The sequence below is a fragment of the Amia ocellicauda genome, chromosome 14 (assembly GCF_036373705.1).
Source record: "Amia ocellicauda isolate fAmiCal2 chromosome 14, fAmiCal2.hap1, whole genome shotgun sequence".
Taxonomy (NCBI): Eukaryota; Metazoa; Chordata; class Actinopteri; order Amiiformes; family Amiidae; genus Amia; species Amia ocellicauda.
Genome location: NC_089863.1, coordinates 2559515 through 2580529, shown reverse-complemented (window position 1 = coordinate 2580529; position 21015 = coordinate 2559515). Strand labels below are relative to the sequence as shown.

Genomic DNA, 21015 nt, shown 5'->3' with positions numbered 1-21015 from the left:
TGACTGAAATAACCACTCGTTACAACCGAGGTATGCAGCAAAGCATTTGTGAAGCCACAACACGTACAACCTTGAGGCGGATGGGCTACAACAGCAGAAGACCCCACCGGGTACCACTCATCTCCACTACAAATAGGAAAAAGAGGCTACAATTTGCACAAGCTCACCAAAATTGGACAGTTGAAGACTGGAAAAATGTTGCCTGGTCTGATGAGTCTCGATTTCTGTTGAGACATTCAGATGGTAGAGTCAGAATTTGGCGTAAACAGAATGAGAACATGGATCCATCATGCCTTGTTACCACTGTGCAGGCTGGTGGTGGTGGTGTAATGGTGTGGGGGATGTTTTCTTGGCACACTTTAGGCCCCTTAGTGCCAATTGGGCATCGTTTAAATGCCACGGCCTACCTGAGCATTGTTTCTGACCATGTCCATCCCTTTATGACCAACATGTACCCATCCCCTGATGGCTACTTCCAGCATGATAATGCACCATGTCACAAAGGTGGAATCATTTCAAATTGGTTTCTTGAACATGACAATGAGTTCACTGTACTAAACTGGCCCCCACAGTCACCAGATCTCAACCCAATAGAGCATCTTTGGGATGTGGTGGAACGGGAGCTTCGTGCCCTGGATGTGCATCCCACAAATCTCCATCAACTGCAAGATGCTATCCTATCAATATGGGCCAACATTTCTAAAGAATGCTTTCAGCACCTTGTTGAATCAATGCCACGTAGAATTAAGGCAGTTCTGAAGGCGAAAGGGGGTCAAACACAGTATTAGTATGGTGTTCCTAATAATCCTTTAGGTGAGTGTACATCTTTTCAGACAGTACTTGTAATATTAGTCCTTTTAATCCCTGTTAGATGGCACTTCACAGAGTTTTTTTTATGCTTCTTGCGTTCTTGATTGTTTTCCTCCTTGCTCCCTTTCCCGCAGCCCTTGACTGTGACCCAACGTCTTGACAGCACTTTTACCGTCCAGGATGTATGACCTCACTTACTGTACTTGCCTGTGTACATTTGAAATTGTAAATTGTATTATATTTTGAATTGCTATGTTTTAGTTAAATTGAATTTGTAATGATTGATGCCTTGTACTTAACTGTATTTTTGCACTTTGTTTTGCACTTATGTTGTAAGTTTCCCTGGATAAGGGCGTCTGCCAAGAAATAAATAATAATAATAATAATAATAAATAACCAGCTCATCCAGGAAGTTAAAATGTCATCATTTAGTAGCTAAATGTTCCACAATGAAGAGTTTTGAAATACCTAGATATAACACAAACTCCTTAAATACACTGAGTAGGTAATAAATAAACTATTGATCAGTTCAATCTGGCTTTGGCAACAGTTCTTCTGAACCTGTACCCGTGTAGATTGGACTTCAATAGGAGGAGGTTGACACAATAAAGACCTATGAGCCGTGCAGGCGGACAGTCTTAGTGCCCACGCAGCCACCCCCCCCCCCCCAAAACAACAAAAAAATCCTGTGGCAGCAAACACACCCCCAAAATACAAAAAATAAAAAATAAATGTGTATTTTTATTTTTTCAGTTGGCAACAATACGCTTCCGTAAATACGCTTCTGTAAGATGTAATTTTTATATTTAATGTTTATATTTATATTTAGCATTTATACTTATATTTAACATTGATATTTATGTTTTACATTAATATTTAGACTAAATATTTATTTAAAAGCTATATATTTATTTATTTTGTGACTCAGAGATTTAGGATTTAGTTCAATATTTATTCAAACGATACATATTTACTTTCAAAAATGGAGAATAAGCATTTATTTAAGTATTTCTTTTAAAAAACAAAATCTTTATTAATGTGGGAAAAATGACTGAAGTATTTACTAAATCTGAAAAAAAAAACAAGATTTAAGTTAAATGTGTGAAAAGAGACACTTGTTTTGTAATATTGGTAATAATAATAATACATACCAATCATTTTCAATCTCAAACGCTCACTGTATAGTTTCAGTTGAAGTACAAGGACACAGCAACAGCGCATTGGCTTGACAAACCAGGCAAAGCAGCGACTTGTTTCTTCTGCCCCACTCCCCAGTCCTACTCCCAGTTCTGTCCCGACTCCAAACCAGATGAGAGTCACTGGATGTCTGGTGTCCATCTCAGCAATCTCTCTCAACAGACTGTGAGGGCAGCAAAGTCAACTTTTGAATGTAGGGGTTGTTTTAAGTTTTTTAAATTTATAACATGTAAATACCGATATAATTAAATATGAATTAGTAGGAGTTATTTGGCCAAATGCTGAAATGCTGCGTGTCCTTTCTCTACAGTCGGAGACCCACCAAACCAAACAACCAAACTAAGTTTTAATATTGCACGTAAACGAAAAAGCCAAAACATGTATTGTGTATTATTCTCTGTAAGTACTGTGTAGATAATGATTTGCAGTAGTTTCGAATATTGCTGACAACAGGAGAAACAGTCGAACAGTCGCTTTACTGGTAGATGTCATGTTATTGAACTCCACTTGTGACGTCACACCCACTTTGTGTATTTCTCATCACCGAAGCGTTCTCTGTATTTCTCAGAAGTATTGAGTATTGTGGGACTCTCAAAGTGTTTTACAGACATAAACATGATAAACGTTTCTGCCCATTATGAAAGTACACTCAGTAAGAGCCCAGCAGCTTGTGCAGTGTGGCCGATCACGTGGATACATATCTTGTATGAATGCGCTGGTGTGTGTTGAGGTGTTCTGCCCGAGAGAACTTCTTCCCACACTTTGCACAGCAGTACGGTCTCTCTCCTGTGTGAATGCGCTGGTGTGTGTTGAAATTAGCTAAGCGAGAGAATGTCTTCCCACACTGAGCACAGCAGAACGGTCTCTCTCCTGTGTGAATGCGCTGATGTATGTTGAGGTGTTCTGCCTGAGAGAAACACTTCCCACACTGGCCACAGCAGTAAGGTCTCTCTCCTGTGTGAATGCGCTGGTGTGTGTTGAGATTACCTACTTGAGAAAAACCCTTCCCACACTGGGCACAGCTGAATGGTCTCTCTCCAATGTGAATGTGCTGGTGTCTGATGAGGGAGGATGAATCAGAGAATCTCTTCCCACACTGGGAACAGCTGTACGGTTTCTCTCCTGTGTGGATGCGCTGGTGTCTGTTGAGGCTAGAGGCATAAGAGAAACTCTTCCCACACTGGCCACAGCAGTACGGTCTCTCTCCTGTGTGAATGCGATGGTGTGCTTTGAGGTGTTCTGCTTGAGAGAAACTCTTCCCACACTGGGCACAGTGGAGCGTCTTCTCTCTGAGAGTGCGGTGCTGTCCAATAAGCCCTGATGCCCCTGTGAAGCTCTTCCTACTCTGGGGCTGGCGATGGGGACGCTGTTTTCCACTCTGCAGTGGTGAGGAGGGGGAGCTGGAGGAGCGAGGTGGTCTAGGGGGTCTGGGACGCAGCTGTCTGTGCTGTGATGATGGGCTCTCCTCACTCACTGCACTGTCACTCCCCCCACTGAGCCCCGTCCTCAAGCCAGCAGACTCTGGGTCACACTGTCCAGCTACAGGGAGTTCAGGCCACAGGTCCCAGGCGCTGTCTGTAATATTCTCAATTTTGAGATGAATGAGTGCGTCTCTGAAGGGAGTCTGTGTCCTCGGCTCCACTGTGTAAACACACTCCAGTGTGTCGTCCTCCGTTTTGATGTGATCAGACAGCAGACTGGGTCCACACTGTGTTCTGGGAGAGCCCGGCTCAGCACCAGCTGCACTGGGTCCACACTCAGATCCCAGAGACTGGGTCCTGCAGAGATCTGCAGTGTGGGGGCAGTCCATCTCAAGGTCACTTTTTATGACCTTTGGCATGAACTTTGAGCCTACAGTGTCAGATCCCAGTGCCCCGAGTCCCTGTGTCGACCCCTCAGTGTGTGGCTCTGCCATGTGGCCAGACTCCTGTCTCCTGAGCTCCTCCTCACTCTGTCTGCTCCTGGGCTGCTCACTCAGTCCCTGGTTCTTCAGTAGCTGTGGGCTCTGTGTCCTGCCTCAGAATGGAGCCAAATCATTCTGGGAAGAAAAACAAAGAATGTATTGTCAATATAACACTTTTTTACTGCTCCAGGCAGACTTTTGACACTGGACAATGAAACTTCACAGTCTTATTAACTTCTGTAAAAATAACTACTCAAATCTGACCTCCAGAAATTACAGCCATTTATATTAGACTAGCATCAGCCAGAATAATTATATACAAGTAAAGAAGAATACTAAACAGGGAAACAGAATTCCAAACATCTGGCTTTTGAATATTGTCACTTGAGGCCTTACATAGACATAGACTATTCTGTACTGTTGATGCAGTGACTCATCCCAGCCACCACAAAGCTGCCATGGCGTTTCATTCTTGCACAGAGCACACGGTCAGTGGCTTTCATAGTCCTGTCAACAGACTCCGCATCTATGATTAGTTTTTGAAGGGTAAGGTGTTTTATTTTTTGTGTCAGATTTCATTTATCTACTTTGTATTTGGTTTTCTTGTTGTATCGTGGCTTTCTGCTCTGTCTGAGAATTGCGTCTCTTCTGTAAGCGCCCTGTCCTCCCCATGTGCGCTCTGTGCCTCTCACACTAGTGCCTCGGCTCCACTGCTTAAGCGCCGTGCCATGCCGTGCTGGAGTCCCAGAGCTGTTTCTGTAAAACCAGGCCGCTGTGAATCCGTCCCTCTGATGGAGGAGCAGCGACTGTGGGTTTGGTTTGTGTTTGGATTGTCTGGACACTCAGTCATATGATTTGCCCCAGAGCTTCCCTAGTGTGTTTCCAGCGTGTGCGGTCACCCCTGCTCAGTCCCGAAGGTTCGGTGATGTGATCGACCCATCTGACTCGGTTCTTGCCCCAGGGTTTGTAAACAGTAGCTTGAGCTCCCTCTTGTGTCCTAAGAATCCAATGTGGGAGCATTGCTTGCTGAAACAAATGTCCCGGCTTTGCAGTTGAATGTCACCCGTGAACAGCTTGTTGTCTCACAGCAGGTGGATTCCAGCCTTACTAAGTGTTACTTTCTTACTAACTGCAAACAATACTTTTTGCCGTATTATTTATAATTTACTTATCAGACGTCCTTAACCAGGGCAAGTTACAGTTGAAACAAAATACACACGTTTCACGATTAATCACCCAGATACAATATAGCAGGTTATAATTGAACTAAAGTGTGCACGTCTCAGTCATGGCGTTTATGCATTTATTAAACCAGTCCTTAATGTTTTAGAGTGAAACCCAGATCTGCTGTATTTATTTATTCATTCATTTAACTTGTAAATGGACACGTTAAACTGAATCGTGTTCGCCTTCACACTGATTGTCTCTGCGGATTGTCCTGCACACCATTCACACAACACAGCCTGAAACACTGACCAGCTGTTCATACAATATTAATAACATCAGCTGCTACGATCCGATTATTATCCTTCAGTTTATTGTTAACTAGTCAGGCACTGCACCGGTCCTGTGAAATCCAAGTTTTTAATGCACTCGGATATTAACTGTAAGCAGTCATTGTTTCTGTACGTGGATTTCACTCCATGCTGCTAATAAAACTGTAATTTCTTCGTGATCGCACAGGCACTTGAGATTATATCTTCCGACACAATGTGTCTGATCTCTTCCTGTGTCTCAGTCCAGTACACTCCTCTCTTCTGAAAGTCAATCATGTCCTCAGTGGGACGGACATTACGGACATGTCCAGCAGCAGATATTTAACCTCCACTAAACACGGCATGTCCGGATGCTCTGCCAGTGGAAACGGGGCACAAACACACAGCTGCTCGGACACGGTGTGTCTGTGTCATTGGAAAGCTACAGCCCCGCCCTGTATGAGTGACAGCCCCGCTGGCCAACGAGGGACAGGATCCAGGTAACAGGGCATGGCGTGCGGGCCCCGTCTCTCCTCACCAAAACAAACACACGCTGAAGAGCCGTTATTAATGTTTTATATAAAGTGTATTATGTTTTATATTAATAATAATATGCAGACCAAGCAAAGTAAATGTATTATGGTAACAACAACCAACAACCAAGTTGTTCATGGCATACCGTCTAGACATTCCTGTCAATAACAGAAAAGATCAAACTGCAGAGAGAGAGAGGGCCCACAGTTCTTTGTTAAAATCTATGGACTTAATCTTTTCTCCAGATAGGCAGGAACTGTTCTTTTTAATGAGCGATTGACAGTTGTTAAATAAGATCCGTGGGATCGCACCTTTCCTAGTATATCAAAGGAAGACATCTGTTCTTTGGATCCCTCACCTGTTCCATGGAAGACTACCATGAACATTACCAGGGTCAGAAATCTGACCTCGAGATAACACTCTGGCAGACTCCGGCCACAGAAACACATGTCCTGCAATGCATATAAGGCTGACCACTTGTGCTGTTCAATAAGTCTCTGCTGAGGTAGAGTGCTTCCATGTCGTGCCCCTTCCAGGCCTGGCATGTTAAATAAATACATTTACCATCTATGCATCCAGACTGGGTTCTTCACTTGGCGTCATGAACAGGATCTGAACTTGCCTCCACTCCCGGGACCAAAACAAGGGTGAGTATCTTTAAAAAATTACCACCCTGTATATTTAGATTTGATCTCGGGATTGTTTGAGGCTATCAGATTGTAATTTATAGAGAACCTGTGGAGAGGTAGAGGTAAAACAAATAGAAAGGTTTGACTGTACAGCGGAGGTTCACAGTAGGGTGAATTCCAAGTAAGACAGATCTGCGGGGAGAGATACCAAAGGAACTTAAAGGTACGACGAGGCCTACTGAGCCCCAAGTTAAGCAAGGAAATCCTTGTACGCTGAGACAATTAGTGGCAGTCAAAGCCAGACAGAACCTGAGGTACATAAAGTCCAGCGATATAGCCCCATCGTTGGCAAAGATAGGATTGGCATAATGGCGTTAAAATACGTGTCTGTATGTGAATTCCTACAAGTTTAAAATGGTAAAACTTAAAATGGTAAGAGAAGTTTAAAAATGTTAAACTTAAAATGGTAAAGACAGAGTGGGATCCTGACTGGACCCCCAGGTAAAAACAAGATATAAAACCGACAAAGTTTCTATAATTCTTTGTCTGAATAATAAGAATTTAGAGAAGAAATTGATCATAATAGATCAAGAAAACATCAAAGTAGTGAAATAATTGAAAGATTATTTTACATCTGATTTTTAATAATAACAATATAATAAATAAATAAATGCTAAGGGCTGTTTGAGACACTACAGGGTCAACAAAACACGCCACTAATCTAATATCTGAATTATCTTTGGATTTCAATCTGTATGTGCTTTGTGTGTTTATGTACATATATACACTCACCTAAAGGATTATTAGGAACACCATACTAATACTGTGTTTGACCCCCTTTCGCCTTCAGAACTGCCTTAATTCTACGTGGCATTGATTCAACAAGGTGCTGAAAGCATTCTTTAGAAATGTTGGCCCATATTGATAGGATAGCATCTTGCAGTTGATGGAGATTTGTGGGATGCACATCCAGGGCACGAAGCTCCCGTTCCACCACATCCCAAAGATGCTCTATTGGGTTGAGATCTGGTGACTGTGGGGGCCAGTTTAGTACAGTGAACTCATTGTCATGTTCAAGAAACCAATTTGAAACGATTCAACCTTTGTGACATGGTGCATTATCCTGCTGGAAGTAGCCATCAGAGGATGGGTACATGGTGGTCATAAAGGGATGGACATGGTCAGAAACAATGCTCAGGTAGGCCGTGGCATTTAAAATGATGCCCAATTGGCACTAAAGGGCCTAAAGTGTGCCAAGAAAACATCCCCCACACCATTACACCACCAGCCTGCACAGTGGTAACAAGGCATGATGGATCCATGTTCTCATTCTGTTTACGCCAAATTCTGACTCTACCATCTGAATGTCTCAACAGAAATCGAGACTCATCAGACCAGGCAACATTTTTCCAGTCTTCAACTGTCCAATTTTGGTGAGCTTGTGCAAATTGTAGCCTCTTTTTCCTATTTGTAGTGGAGATGAGTGGTACCCGGTGGGGTCTTCTGCTGTTGTAGCCCATCCGCCTCAAGGTTGTACGTGTTGTGGCTTCACAAATGCTTTGCTGCATACCTCGGTTGTAACGAGTGGTTATTTCAGTCAAAGTTGCTCTTCTATCAGCTTGAATCAGTCGGCCCATTCTCCTCTGACCTCTAGCATCAACAAGGCATTTTCGCCCACAGGACTGCCGCATACTGGATGTTTTTCCCTTTTCACACCATTCTTTGTAAACCCTAGAAATGGTTGTGCGTGAAAATCACAGTAACTGAGCAGATTGTGAAATACTCAGACCGACCCGTCTGGCACCAACAACCATGCCACGCTCAAAATTGCTTAAATCACCTTTCTTTCCCATTCAGACATTCAGTTTGGAGTTCAGGAGATTGTCTTGACCAGGACCACACCCCTAAATGCATTGAAGCAACTGCCATGTGATTGGTTGGTTAGATAATTGCATTAATGAGAAATTGAACAGGTGTTCCTAATAATCCTTTAGGTGAGTGTATAAACATAATAGTCTGAAGGTTATGTAAGGTAAATGTCTGTTTTGTATGCTTTGTATTTTTAATATTGTGCATAGTCCAGAATAAAACTGAGAAGGGAAGTAACCAATAATTTCAGAATCATATTTACAATTACACAGTTATTGATGTTTTAACAACATATTAAGGAGGATTTAGACATTTAACTGTATACAGAGTGCATAAGGCATCAGAAACAAGAAATACATAATATATTCTATTATAAGAATAATGTTAAAGTAATACAAAATATACACTAAATACATAGATTAATAATAATAAAGTACATAAATAGTCATGGTGTCCTCTAAGACTCAAAAGGACAATAATATGTTAGTTAAAAAATCATATTATGGAATTCTGTAAAGTCAAATTAAAGGAAAATAAAGGGCTGAAATCCAAATGAGCAACACTCTGGTGCAGCCCCGACAGCCTGCATGTAAATTCTATGTAAACAATTAATGTAACAGTATAGTAACATATTATAGTCTTATTTTCAGAAAATGTTTGGTTATTGGTGCATAGCATAAAATACCTGAAATAAAAGTTAAAATAAGACCTTGGATTTAAGATGAGTGAATTAGTCAAAGGGTAAGAATTTTAAGGATACTATAGAAATATAAAATTATGAGCATTGAATAAGTGAGCTAAAATTAATATTTAATAATTTGAAGGAGAAAATAAAACATAAAAATACTATTAGAATGAGTTTTACAAACCAGAAATAAAAAATAAAATGTTGAAAATTGAATTAGAGCTAATTTCTGAAATGGGAATCTGAGGAAACAGTGAAATTTGGTGAAGATATGAATACATAGATAACCAGATACTCCAGGAAATTAAAGGTGTGGTCATTTGGTAGCTGTGAGTTCCACAATGAAGAGTTTTTGAAATCCCCAGATATAAGATGCCTAAATACAAGGTGTAGGTAAGAAATGAACTATTGATCAGTTCAATCTGGCTTTGGGAACAGTTCTTCTGAACCTGTACCGGTGTAGATTGGACTTCAATAGGAGGAAGTGACACAATAAAGACATATATGAGCCGCGCAGGCGGACAGTCTTAGTGCCCACGCAGGCTCTTCATTGGGGAAATCATTGACTGAACACATTTTTTGAAAATTAGTTTTCCTGAGGTATCTGGGAATCATTATTGAAATCAATTAAAATGCTTATTTTCAGAAGATATTTTGTTAGGTAAATATCTTAGTCCATTAACTCAAATAATGGAGCGAAATGTGTATAAATAGTAATAATACAAATTGATCAAATGAATTGAATTGTCTAGTAAGAAATTAGGAAAAGGAGAAAGAACAGCTGTTAGGATACAGAGTGATGTTTTCAGAGGGTCTGAACGATGTTGATGAAGGTTGAAAGTTGACAAGGGGTTTAAGAGTTGATGAGGCTTGGGAAGCTGGACAAAGGGAGTTTGGTATGTGTGAAAAAAATGTGCTGCCACTTTCAGCACAAGAGTTTTGATGGTGATTGAATGGAATATGAAGGAAAATAAGGAAGTTACTTAAGGTATAACTTAATGTAAAATAAATAAATCATTGAATGAGATATAGTTTAAAATCTAAAGTCATGAAACTGTATGGAAATAGTGCTTTCCCAAACAGAAATACCCTATCAATCAGGAAGGGATTCACCCCCCCAAACAAACACACAAAAAAAAAGGGGGGGGGTGGGGCAGTGAAAGTGTCTGTGAGGTCAGCTCCCCACTGAGAGAGATAAGAGAGCTGCCTTGTAACTAAATACAGATGTACTACTACAAACCAAGCAACATTGTCAACAAAAAGTAATGTCCTGGGAAATCGAGAATAGTTACATTACTAATGCTAATAATACTGATGTTGATACAGATTAATAGAAAAATAACTACTATTATCTGTCTTCACAGGAACCAACAACAATGAATTTCCCTCACATTTAGTCCACAGGTTCCCTACTCACATGCCATGACACATCAGTGCATAGTCTCCCCTCTCGCACTGGCCTCCGCTCTAAGTGCTGCGGCCCATAATCCGTCCTCATGGCCACTGATGTCAGTGTGTGTGGACGGACAGGAGGGAGGGGGATGGTGGAAACATACGATGCTTACCATACTCTGGTAAAAGTAACTAACTAACTCTGCTGATTCCAATTGACAACAGGAGGGAGGTGATGTCCAAGAATAGACGGACAGATTATTAACAATTCATTTCTGATTGATTTCAGGTGCTGAAAATAACAATTTTATCTTTCAGGAAAAATTGGAGAAAGGCCTGAAGAAATAATATGAAAATAGATTGGAAAGAAACATGAATAGTCATACAACTCCAACCTCTTTTAAATCTAAGCGCAATTGAAGGATACAGAGTCTGGTTGGACTATGGGCATTTCATGAACTATCCTTTCCATAGTTTAATAGAGTGACTACTGGATTGAAACAATTGTGCTGTTTGGCTGTGTGACTGAAATGTGAAATGATATGTGATGTTTCAATGTGATGTAAGTGGATACACACTGAATAATACTACTATGGTGTATTGTATTATTGTATATGGGAATTGAGTAAAAATTGTATGTGATAACAAAGCCATTGCTTTGTAATGAACGAATAATACATATTTGCTCTAGTTAAAAAAAGGTTTGATAGCATAATAAGTCTATTGGGCGAACACTACATTGCGCTGGAGCCGCTGCGGTGCGGAGCTCGGCTACACCGGCATCTCAGCGCTGCTTATACGGGAATGGCGTAACCAGGCTCACTCGACATCTACAGAGCTGCGGTTTTTGGGAGTGACAGCTTTGAGCACCTATGGGAGGATTAGTAATATGACGTAAATGCTCGTCCCGCCCCCGGGACAATTTGCAAAGGGCGGACCCCAAATCGTTTTTTTTGCATTCATTTTTTTTTTTTTAATATAGTTAATGTTTCCAGATTAGCTAGCGTTAACGTTACAGCACTAATATATATATTTACAAAGACACATCGACTCGCTCACACGGTATCTATATATAAAGGGAGGTGTTAGATTAAGTCCTAGATACATATAAAGATATAGGAAGAACCCCGCTCTCCTGCGTCACAATGCAGATTCACCGCAGTGCCCATAGTAAGGCTCCAGTGTACTGGTTAAGGCGCACGACTGTGAGACTGGTATTTTTTATGTCCGAATTATAATGTATTCAAGATGTTTTTTAGGTATATATTAAAAAAAATAAAAATAATGGAGTTACACGGTTTCAGAGTATGGAGGACTATCCAACCTTTTTTTAAATAAATACACAGAGAAAATAAATACACAATTAAACAAATACATGGACATTTAGGACTATCTATTTATGTATTCATCTATTTATTTGTTTATTTATTTAAACATGTATTTATACATTAATTAGTTTCAACATGTATATATTTATTTTCCGTTTGTCTCTTGTTATTCACATTTCTCAGTGCGCTTCTACATTTAGTAGCATCTCTTGTCAATCAGAGCTGGTGGGTGGTAGCCAGTGCGCTTAATGTCCTATCCAGAGCTCATAATCATCTTCATGTTCACGTTCATAATCCTCTTCATGTTCGTCTTCATAATCATCTTCATAATCATGTTAATAATCATCTTCATGTTCATGTTCATAATCATGATCTTACTCATAATCATCTTCATGTTCATAATCATCTTCATAATCATCTTCATGTTCATGTTCATCTTCATAATCACGTTCATCTTAATTTTGGCACTGATCACCCTCCATAAATTACCTTTCTGTTCGGTGTCTGTCACTTCGAAGCCGAAATAATCCCCTATTACCGAAGAGCTGTTTGTCTTTGGTATGAATTCACCTAATGATCGCTCTGACTCTGCAGACGCCATAATCCCACTGCACCGCGCTTTGCTGTGTGTTTTTAAAGGGGGCGTGTACGCAGTGGGCTGGGCAGCGCTGATTGGGCAGAACGGAGGTGCACTCACTCTATTGGTTAGTAAGACTGCCACACAAAGAGGGCAGTCATGTTTTTGCTCTGGGACACTCGCTGCATATTTTTCATATCGCATCCACATCGCAGCCTTTGCGATTAGCTAACTGCAACATTTCAAATTGCGATTGAGATTCGATTTCGATTAATCATTCAGCCCTAGTCCTGGTCATCTAAGCCGTTAGTCTGCCCTGCCTCTGTATTTCAGCTAGATAGGGGCGTGGATCACTACATCCATCCCACTGGCCCACACTCCTGCAAAGTGTTCCCAGTGATGCAGACAATTGAATGTGTTCATGTCTGTCCTGGTATTCGTGATCTGTAGAGGGCGGTTGAGCGTCAGCTTGTCCTGCGGGTCGGACGCCCTCTTATTCTGAATGGAGCAGCCTTTAACGGTCTGTTCACACTCGCCTGTCTGTTTTGGTCTGCGTGTCCCTGACTGTACTCTCCTGCACTTTCCTGCTCACTGTCCTCATCACTATCCACTGGCAATTGGATTCCCAGAGCCGCTACACGCTCTTGAGGTTTTCCAATTTGGTTTTCAAGAGGCTCTCACTCACAGCACATTCCCAAAAACCTGTGGATTCTTTACACTTTTGTCCCAAAGCATCTCATATGCACCCTGACATTTGTCCAGTTGCTTTATTATACCCATTATCAGAAATACTAGCCTTCAGATCCTGTCTTAATACAACAGTTTGTGCTCGTAATTTGCTTGTATTTTCTGCAATAACACGCCGTTCAGCACTTCCTGCTGTAAGTTCACTCTCCATCTCTCCATTTAGTTTTTTTCAAAGTTTCCATTGCTTCCCTGTGCTCTCTGCACTCTCTTTCTGAAGCCCCAACCGGCATTATAATTCTGTTCATCCCTGCAGCGAGGCCTGCAAGACACCAGCATGTCTAACTTTATCCCGCTTGCATTGATCCTTTCAGATTTCACTCACTACCTCTGAGAATCTTTTAAACTAGGGACCAGGGGGGCAGCGAGCTCTGACAATGGGAGATGTTCCTCTAAGGAAAGAAAACAAAGGGAAACTGCCAGTAGGAAAGTCCTGAAATGTTTGTACCTCAATGCCAGGAGTATAAGGAACAAGATGTTAGACCTAGAAGCCACAGTGCTGGTGTGTGACTATGATGTTGTCGGAGTGACAGAAACATGGCTTACAGAAAATGATGGGGATGAATACAAGTTGGAAGGATACACACAGTTTGGAGAGACAGGCAAAATCGAAGAGGGGGTGGGGTAGCATTATATGTGAAAAATGACATTGAGGCAGAAGAACTTGTATTAGATCCCAGTAACAGAACAGAATCTTTGTGATTGAAACTTTTGAACAAGAGATCTGGAGGATTAGTGGTTTTTTACAGACCATCCAACTCAGATATTCAGCAAGATGTTGAATAGTATCTATTTATTAATAGTATTTGCCAACATCCACAAATAAACACTTTACTGTATCGCATACAGTAGGTACCTCAGAATTTGTCTGTTGATGCACCAAATAATTCTACCACTGTATGTATATTTAATAGTAATCACCATAATTTAAATATATATATACGATTATAGGCCAAATAGACATTTAATTCATAAAACAGTAATCACTCTAGTGCCAAAGGAGTGTATAGGTCTGCACAATATCACAATATGAGCCTGCAAGGTGGAGTCGACCTGAATTCCTATTTTCAGTTAAAACTCACCCAAATAATAATCACTATTTCACTGATTTTTATCCACAGCATCTTTCCAATCAATCCACAAGATCAATGTGGGATTTAAATATGTGAGCTGTCCGAGCTGTTTTCTGTGTTTTCTTCCCCTCTCACTATAGTTTTTCATATGTTAAGTCGAATGATATCTAAGGTTTGTTTTTCTTCATACATTTTACTGGTTTACATTTTGGCTGCAAAGTACAAGTGGCTGCATTAAAAACCTGTTGAATCAGTCTTCTACTTTCAAAATAAAATGCACACACTTGACCTGGTCAGCAGCCTGTTACTGTTGCATTTCCTGGGACAGAAGTATTCATCTGTAAGACACGCTTTCATTACAGGTACATTAGTTACAGTTTGCATTATTGATCCCTCTGTGGAGCCCAAGCGCCTGCAATAGCGGCTGCTCTGGGTTTATAGCGCCTGCAGCCCTGCAACTAGTTGGGCGAAAGTTGTGTCTGGTCGGTGCAGCGCATGTGTAGCAGCTCGTATGTTCAGATCCTGTTACACACAAATACACTCACACGTGTGTCGTCTTCATCACATGTGCATCCAGCCGCAGTGCGAGCCTGTCGAGATCAGCATGTGCTCCCTCTGTGAGCCGGGATTGTGCTGCTGAACACACTATATATAAATATACACACACAGTATATATATATATATATATATATAGATATAAATCCACACACACACACAGTATATAGATATAAATCCACACACACACACACAGTATATAGATATAAATCCACACACACACACACTATATAGATATAAAGCCACACACACGCTGTGCTACACACACTGCTGTCCCTCCGCAATCCTGCCGGTCCATAAGGTTCCTACCTAGAGCTCTATTACACAACAACAGTCATTAGTTGTGATCATTGCAGGCTGTTTGTGTGTCGCTTCAGTATTTACTATTGTTATGATAGGAAGTGTGTGTACATGGTGCGACAAGCAGACTGTGCTCACTGTGCGCAGAGTCTGCGGAAAGTCTGCGCATGCGTTGGCTAAATGCTCATATTCTGCGCAGACTCGTGTGGCGCAGTTCCCGCAGCGCTGCCGACAGAGAGGTGCATGCTGGGAAGAGTAGTTTTCTGACACGTGGCCGGAGTTGTGGGTAGAAAGGAGTGAGATTGAAGAGTTGAAAACAGACGACAGGTGCCGTGGGTCACCGTGGGGTTTAATCCTTGTAGGACATTCAGGGCCCTGTTTCTGAAAGCGGGATCAGTGAAACTCAGAGTTAGTTGACTCAGTTGTAGGAAACTCTGGGTTGTCGGATTCACAGCCAGTTCAGCTCAACTCTGAGTCTCTTACTATGGCGACAAACTCCATGAAAATGACCTGCTCGCTGGCAGGTTTTCTCCACTAACCTGGAGTTTCTCCTGCTCTCTAGCTGCAGCCTGCGGGCTGAAGGAGGGGTCAGACATGGTGTGTCCTTTCCTTGAAGAGCCAGTTGATATTGAAGCACAAATACTCAGTCAGGAGAGGGTGATCAGACCCCGCCTGCATGGTTTATCATGCCGTGATGATCATCTGTTTGAGCCTTACCGTTTTTCTGCACAGTCGATCATTCATCTGAACAATATCCTCAGCCGTCATTTTGTTCATATGACACATTGCGGACATGCTCTCAGTTCAGGACACATTATTTGTGTTGCACTTTTGCCAGCGGGAGTTTCTATATGACATCGGCGACGCTGAGCGTATTTACACAACAGCCGTCTGTCAGGCTGTCAGAAATGTGACTCTTGCACTGAAACGTGTACTGTACACTTTTGTGGTTTTCCCAAGTCACAGACTCATCAAAGAGGAACTCCACAGTTCTGTCTAAGCAATAATTAATGTATTAAGTATGAAGCTTTGAGACTTGAAGCACTAATCAGTTAATTTGATATATTTTAGGGTTTCCAGGTGCATAGATGGCACTGATATTCCTATCACAGCTCCTTCAGTAAATGAAGGAGATTATGTGAATAGGAAGTCTTTCCACAGCATTAATGTGCAGGTAAGCCTAATAGTAGCCTTTAGCTTTCCAAATGAAAGACACTTCACAATACAGCTACTGCAGCTAATTACTGCTCTGCACTGTGAAGATCATACGTGATGCAGCCACATCATCAGCAACGTGGAAGCAAAGTGGCCTGGGTCTGTGCATGACTCGCAAATATTTCATGAGTGTACACTGAGCGCTAGATTTGCCCGTGGTGAGTTATATATATATAGCTATATCCTATTATAATCAATATTTTGTTTCCTCCTATTGCAACTGGAAATGTAAACTGTATCCTCGTATTATCATAGGAGAGTACGATGGTTACCTGCTCTGTGACAGAGGGTACCCCTGCCAGCCCTATTTGCTGACCCCTTACCCTGATCCTGAGCCCGGCCCGCAGCAATGTTATAACATGGCTCACTGCAGGACACGAGCCAGGGTAGAGATGAGCATTGGGATGCTCAAGGCCCGGTTCCAGTGCCTTCATAGGCTCAGGGTCACCCCAGAAAGGGCATGTGACATGATTGTGGCATCTGTGATTATCCACAACATTGCCACAATTAGAGGAGAACAATGTCCTACTGAACCAGTGAACAATCCTGATAACGATCCTGAGCACCCCGCTGACGCACGAGATGGAAGAGCAGTCAGACACAATATGCTCCCATCATTTCTGACTGACCCATCACCTCCCCAGTGTCAAATAAAGACAATATGCCTTTCTGTTTATGAAGTCTTCTTTATTTTCTTCAAGTACAAATGCAGTACAGAAGTTAATGTTTTATGTTGTTCAAACAAGTAAAATCATCCACTTGTGTGAACCTCACCCACCTTTAACTGATGCTCCAGCAGTTGTATTTCTATTTTTGTCTTTTGCTTCAATTTATTTCTCTAAGTACAAATTAACATACACAAAAAAATGACACTGAATTTCACAGTGCCAGGTCTACTTTGTTTCGTTGTTAGTCATGGGCCATGGGCTGAACATCTTACTGAGGTTAGTTGTGCTGTGGAGGTGGATGGACCCTCTTCTGCATTGTAATTTCCAGCATTGCTCTGTTAGAGAAAAAGAAGGTGCATGTTTTATTATGGTACAACACTATCATCAACTGTTAGATGTTATTTTTAAGGTGTGAACCTCGATAGGCCTCTCTGTATCTTCCCTCACTGTGGCAGCTGACAAGGTGTCTTCATCATCCTCCTGTAATGAAAATTAACAATGTTTGTGTTCTACTGTAACCCATTGTGAAAAATCTGTGGAGTATTAAGAGTACTTACAACTGCATGGAGGTCTGTTATGGCAGAAGGCTCCACCAGACAGATTACTCCATCAGTTAATACAACTTGCCATCAGACTCAACAACCTTATAAGATCCCGAGGCAAACGGTCCCGGTTATCCACCAGATCTTCTTTCAAGCCTAGCCCTGTTACAGAACCAGAAGCCATGCAGATAGGAAGGACTCGACTACCTGCCGAGGAAAGACAGAGGAGGATACAACAGCGCCTCTGCCTTTATTGTGGTCAATCTGGTCATTTCCGAGACGCCTGTCCTAATCTTCCTGGATCTTCTTCGGCCACTCCACAGAAATCAGTGAGTACTTGTCCCCTGATAACACCTGCTCAGTGTATGCTTTCAGTATGCATCCAGCTCCACACTCAACACGTCTTTTTATCTGCTTTAATAGATTCGGGGTCCGCAGGAAACTTCATAGACAGAAGAACTGCAGAGCGTTTGAACCTTCCTCTTTCACCGTTCTTGCCACCACTTAATGTCAGAGCAATCAACAACAAACCCATCGGTTCCGATCCAGTTTCACAGAAAACCAAGCCAATCACCATGCCAATCGGAAACCTACATTCTGAAAAACTGCCTTTCTTAGTGATTGATTCTCCTGGAGCTGACATAATACTTGGACATCCCTGGCTCATTCATCATAATCCTGTCATTTCTTGGATCAAGGGGACTATTATTTCTTGGGGAGAACATTGCCTTTCTAATTGTCTTTCTTCACCTTGCAGAGCCACCCACATCAAGAGTACATTTCTATCAACCCCGCCCGAGTTTCCATCAGAATACAAGAATCTGGCTGCCATGTTTAGCAAATCCCGAGCCTCCTCTCTGCCTCCACATTGTCCTTGGGATTGCGCTATTGATCTTCTCCCTGGCTCTACTCCTCCTCGGGGCAGAATTTTTCCTCTCTCTCTTCCAGAGTCGCAGGCCATGGAGGAGTACATCAAGGAGGCTTTAGCACAAGGCATAATCCGGCCATCCACTTCACCTGCTGCGGCAAGCTTCTTCTTCGTGGCAAAGAAGGACGGTGGTTTAAGACCCTGTATTGATTATAGGGGACTTAATGCAATTACAGTCAAGTATAGATATCCTTTACCTTTAGTTCCTGCTGCCTTGGAACAGGTAAGAGGAGCTCGATACTTCACTAAACTTGATCTGCGTAGTGCTTACAACCTAATCCGAATACGAAAAGGTGATGAGTGGAAGACAGCATTTATTACTAACACTGGACACTATGAATATTTAGTCATGCCCTTTGGTCTGGTCAACGCACCTTCAGTCTTTCAAGCTTTCGTGAATGAGGTGTTACGTCCTTATCTTCATCGCTTTGTGATTGCCTACATTGATGACATTCTGGTTTACTCCTCTACTCTCTCAGAACGTATCTCCCAGGTTCGACAGGTGCTGCAATGTCTGTTGCAAAATGGACTCTATATCAAAGCCGAGAAATGTGAATTTCATCGACAGCGAGTGGCCTTTTTGGGATACATCAAAGATACCAGTGGAGTTCACATGGATCCTGAGAAAGTGAGAGCAGTAACTGAGTGGCCTCAGCCTCAAACAATTAAGGAGTTGCAACGTTTCTTGGGTTTTGCTAACTTTTATCGTCGCTTCATCCGAAACTTCAGTTCAATCTCCTTTAACTTCTTTATTAAAGGGCTCTGCTCGTCGTTTATTATGGACGGATTCTGCTGAAGTCGCCTTTAAGAAACTCAAGTCCCTGTTTACCACTGCTCCAGTCCTCAAGCACCCAGACCCTAATTTCCCTTTCGTGGTAGAAGTAGATGCTTCTGAAAACGGTGTCAGGGCAGTGCTCTATCAAAGACACAATCAACCACCAAAGCTCCATCCCTGTGCGTTCTTCTCAAGGAAATTATCACCTGCGGAGAGGAATTATGACATCGGTAACAGGGAACTCTTGGCAGTAAAGTTGGCCTTTGAGGAGTGGAGGCATTGGCTGGAAGGATCCAAGCATCCATTTCTGGTACTCTCGGACCATAGAAATTTGGAATACATTCGAGCAGCAAAACGTCTCAACCCCCGTCAAGCGCGCTGGGTATTATTTTTTACCCGTTTTCAATTCACCCTGACTTAACGCCCAGGATCTAAAAACACCAAGGCGGACACTCTATCTCATCAGTTTGACTCGGTTCATGAACCCCTATCTGATGATCCAATTCTACCCTCAACTTGTATTGTCGCCCCAATCAAATGGAATTTCTTGGATGAACTTCGAAGGGAACTTTCCTCTAATCCTGCCCCTTCTACATGTCCTTCCAATAAGATCTATGTACCTACATCCAAACATTCTAGTCTTCTGCAATGGATACAATCTAATCCCGCTTCTGGACATCCAGGAATCCATCGCACTATTGCCCTGATTAAACAGAAATTCTGGTGGCCCACTCTGGCACAAGATACTACCCAGTTTGTTAATGCATGCTCCATCTGTGCCCAGTCTAAATCTTCACGACATCCCCTCTCTGGTCTCCTGGAGCCTCTTCCAATTCCACAACGTCCCTGGTCTCATATTTCTATTGATTTTGTTACTGATCTTCCCAGCTCTCAGGGTTATACTACCATTTTTGTAGCAATAGATCGTTTTTCTAAATCATGTCGGCTTATACCTTTACAGAAGCTTCCCACCGCGCTTGAAACTGCAGAACTTCTTTTCCATCAAGTGTTCCGCATTTATGGGATTCCTGAAGACATTGTTTCCGACCGAGGCTCTCAATTCACCTCCCGCGTCTGGTCTGCTTTCTTCAAGGCTCTGAATATTAAGGTCAGTCTCACCTCCGGTTACCATCCACAATCTAATGGTCAAACAGAACGTCTTAATCAAGAGGTCATACGTTTTCTTCGTTCATACTGTAGCACCTCCCAAGATGATTGGAGTAGTTTTTTGCCATGGGCTGAGTACGCCCAGAATTCCCTGACCAGTTCTTCCACAGGCTTTCTTTCATTTCTATGACTTTCACAGGGCTCATCCTACTGCTCCTGCTCCTCGGCCTCGTGGCCGTCCTCGCTGCCGTTCTCACTACTCTGGTCCGGCCGAGGTCGATTCTGGGGAGGGGGGTACTGTCACGGTCTCCCCTGCTCCTACCTTAGTTCACCTCCAGAGGTCTCCCTCTCCCGAATACTAATCTAGTGCTTCTCTCTATCCAGCACAACCAGTTTCTCCACATTCTTTCCTTCCAGGTGCACCTGTTCTGTCTTCCTCTTTTACCATTGGCTAATCACTCCTTCACCTAGTTCAAACCCTCTCCCCTACATAGTATTTAAACCCCTCTGTTTCCCAGCATAATCGTGAAGTCTTACATTCTCTCCTGGATCAATTCTGAGCATTGTTTCTTGATTGCCTTACCGTGTATATTGACCTCTTGCTTCCCTCTCTCGTTTGCCCCTTTTTGGATCTCCCCACTAGCCTGGTCGCTTGATCGATTGACCTGGACTGTCCCTGTTTACTCTCTATCGTTTGCCCTTATTGGAT

The 21015-nt window shown here is 42.3% G+C and overlaps 2 protein-coding genes and 1 pseudogene across 2 annotated transcripts in view; 1 reads left to right on the top strand and 2 right to left on the bottom strand.

The window, feature by feature from the left end:
* The window catches only part of LOC136768280 (zinc finger protein 850-like), a 131374-nt gene extending 116532 nt beyond the window's left edge, over positions 1-14842 (bottom strand). Inside the window, exon 1 of the mRNA XM_066722392.1 lies at positions 14762-14842. The gene's annotated coding sequence lies outside the window, so the exon portion shown is untranslated. The remainder of the gene's footprint in view (positions 1-14761) is intronic.
* LOC136768279 (zinc finger protein 585A-like) overlaps positions 1-21015 on the top strand; it is a 191459-nt pseudogene that overhangs the window by 137650 nt on the left and 32794 nt on the right.
* Positions 1853-14847, bottom strand: LOC136768293 (zinc finger protein 391-like). Its single transcript, XM_066722427.1, has 2 exons — positions 14762-14847; positions 1853-4045 (listed from the first exon to the last, which is right to left on the bottom strand). Exon 2 carries the CDS (start codon positions 3920-3922, stop codon positions 2693-2695), a length of 1230 nt encoding a protein of 409 aa, XP_066578524.1. The 5' UTR covers positions 3923-4045; positions 14762-14847; the 3' UTR covers positions 1853-2692.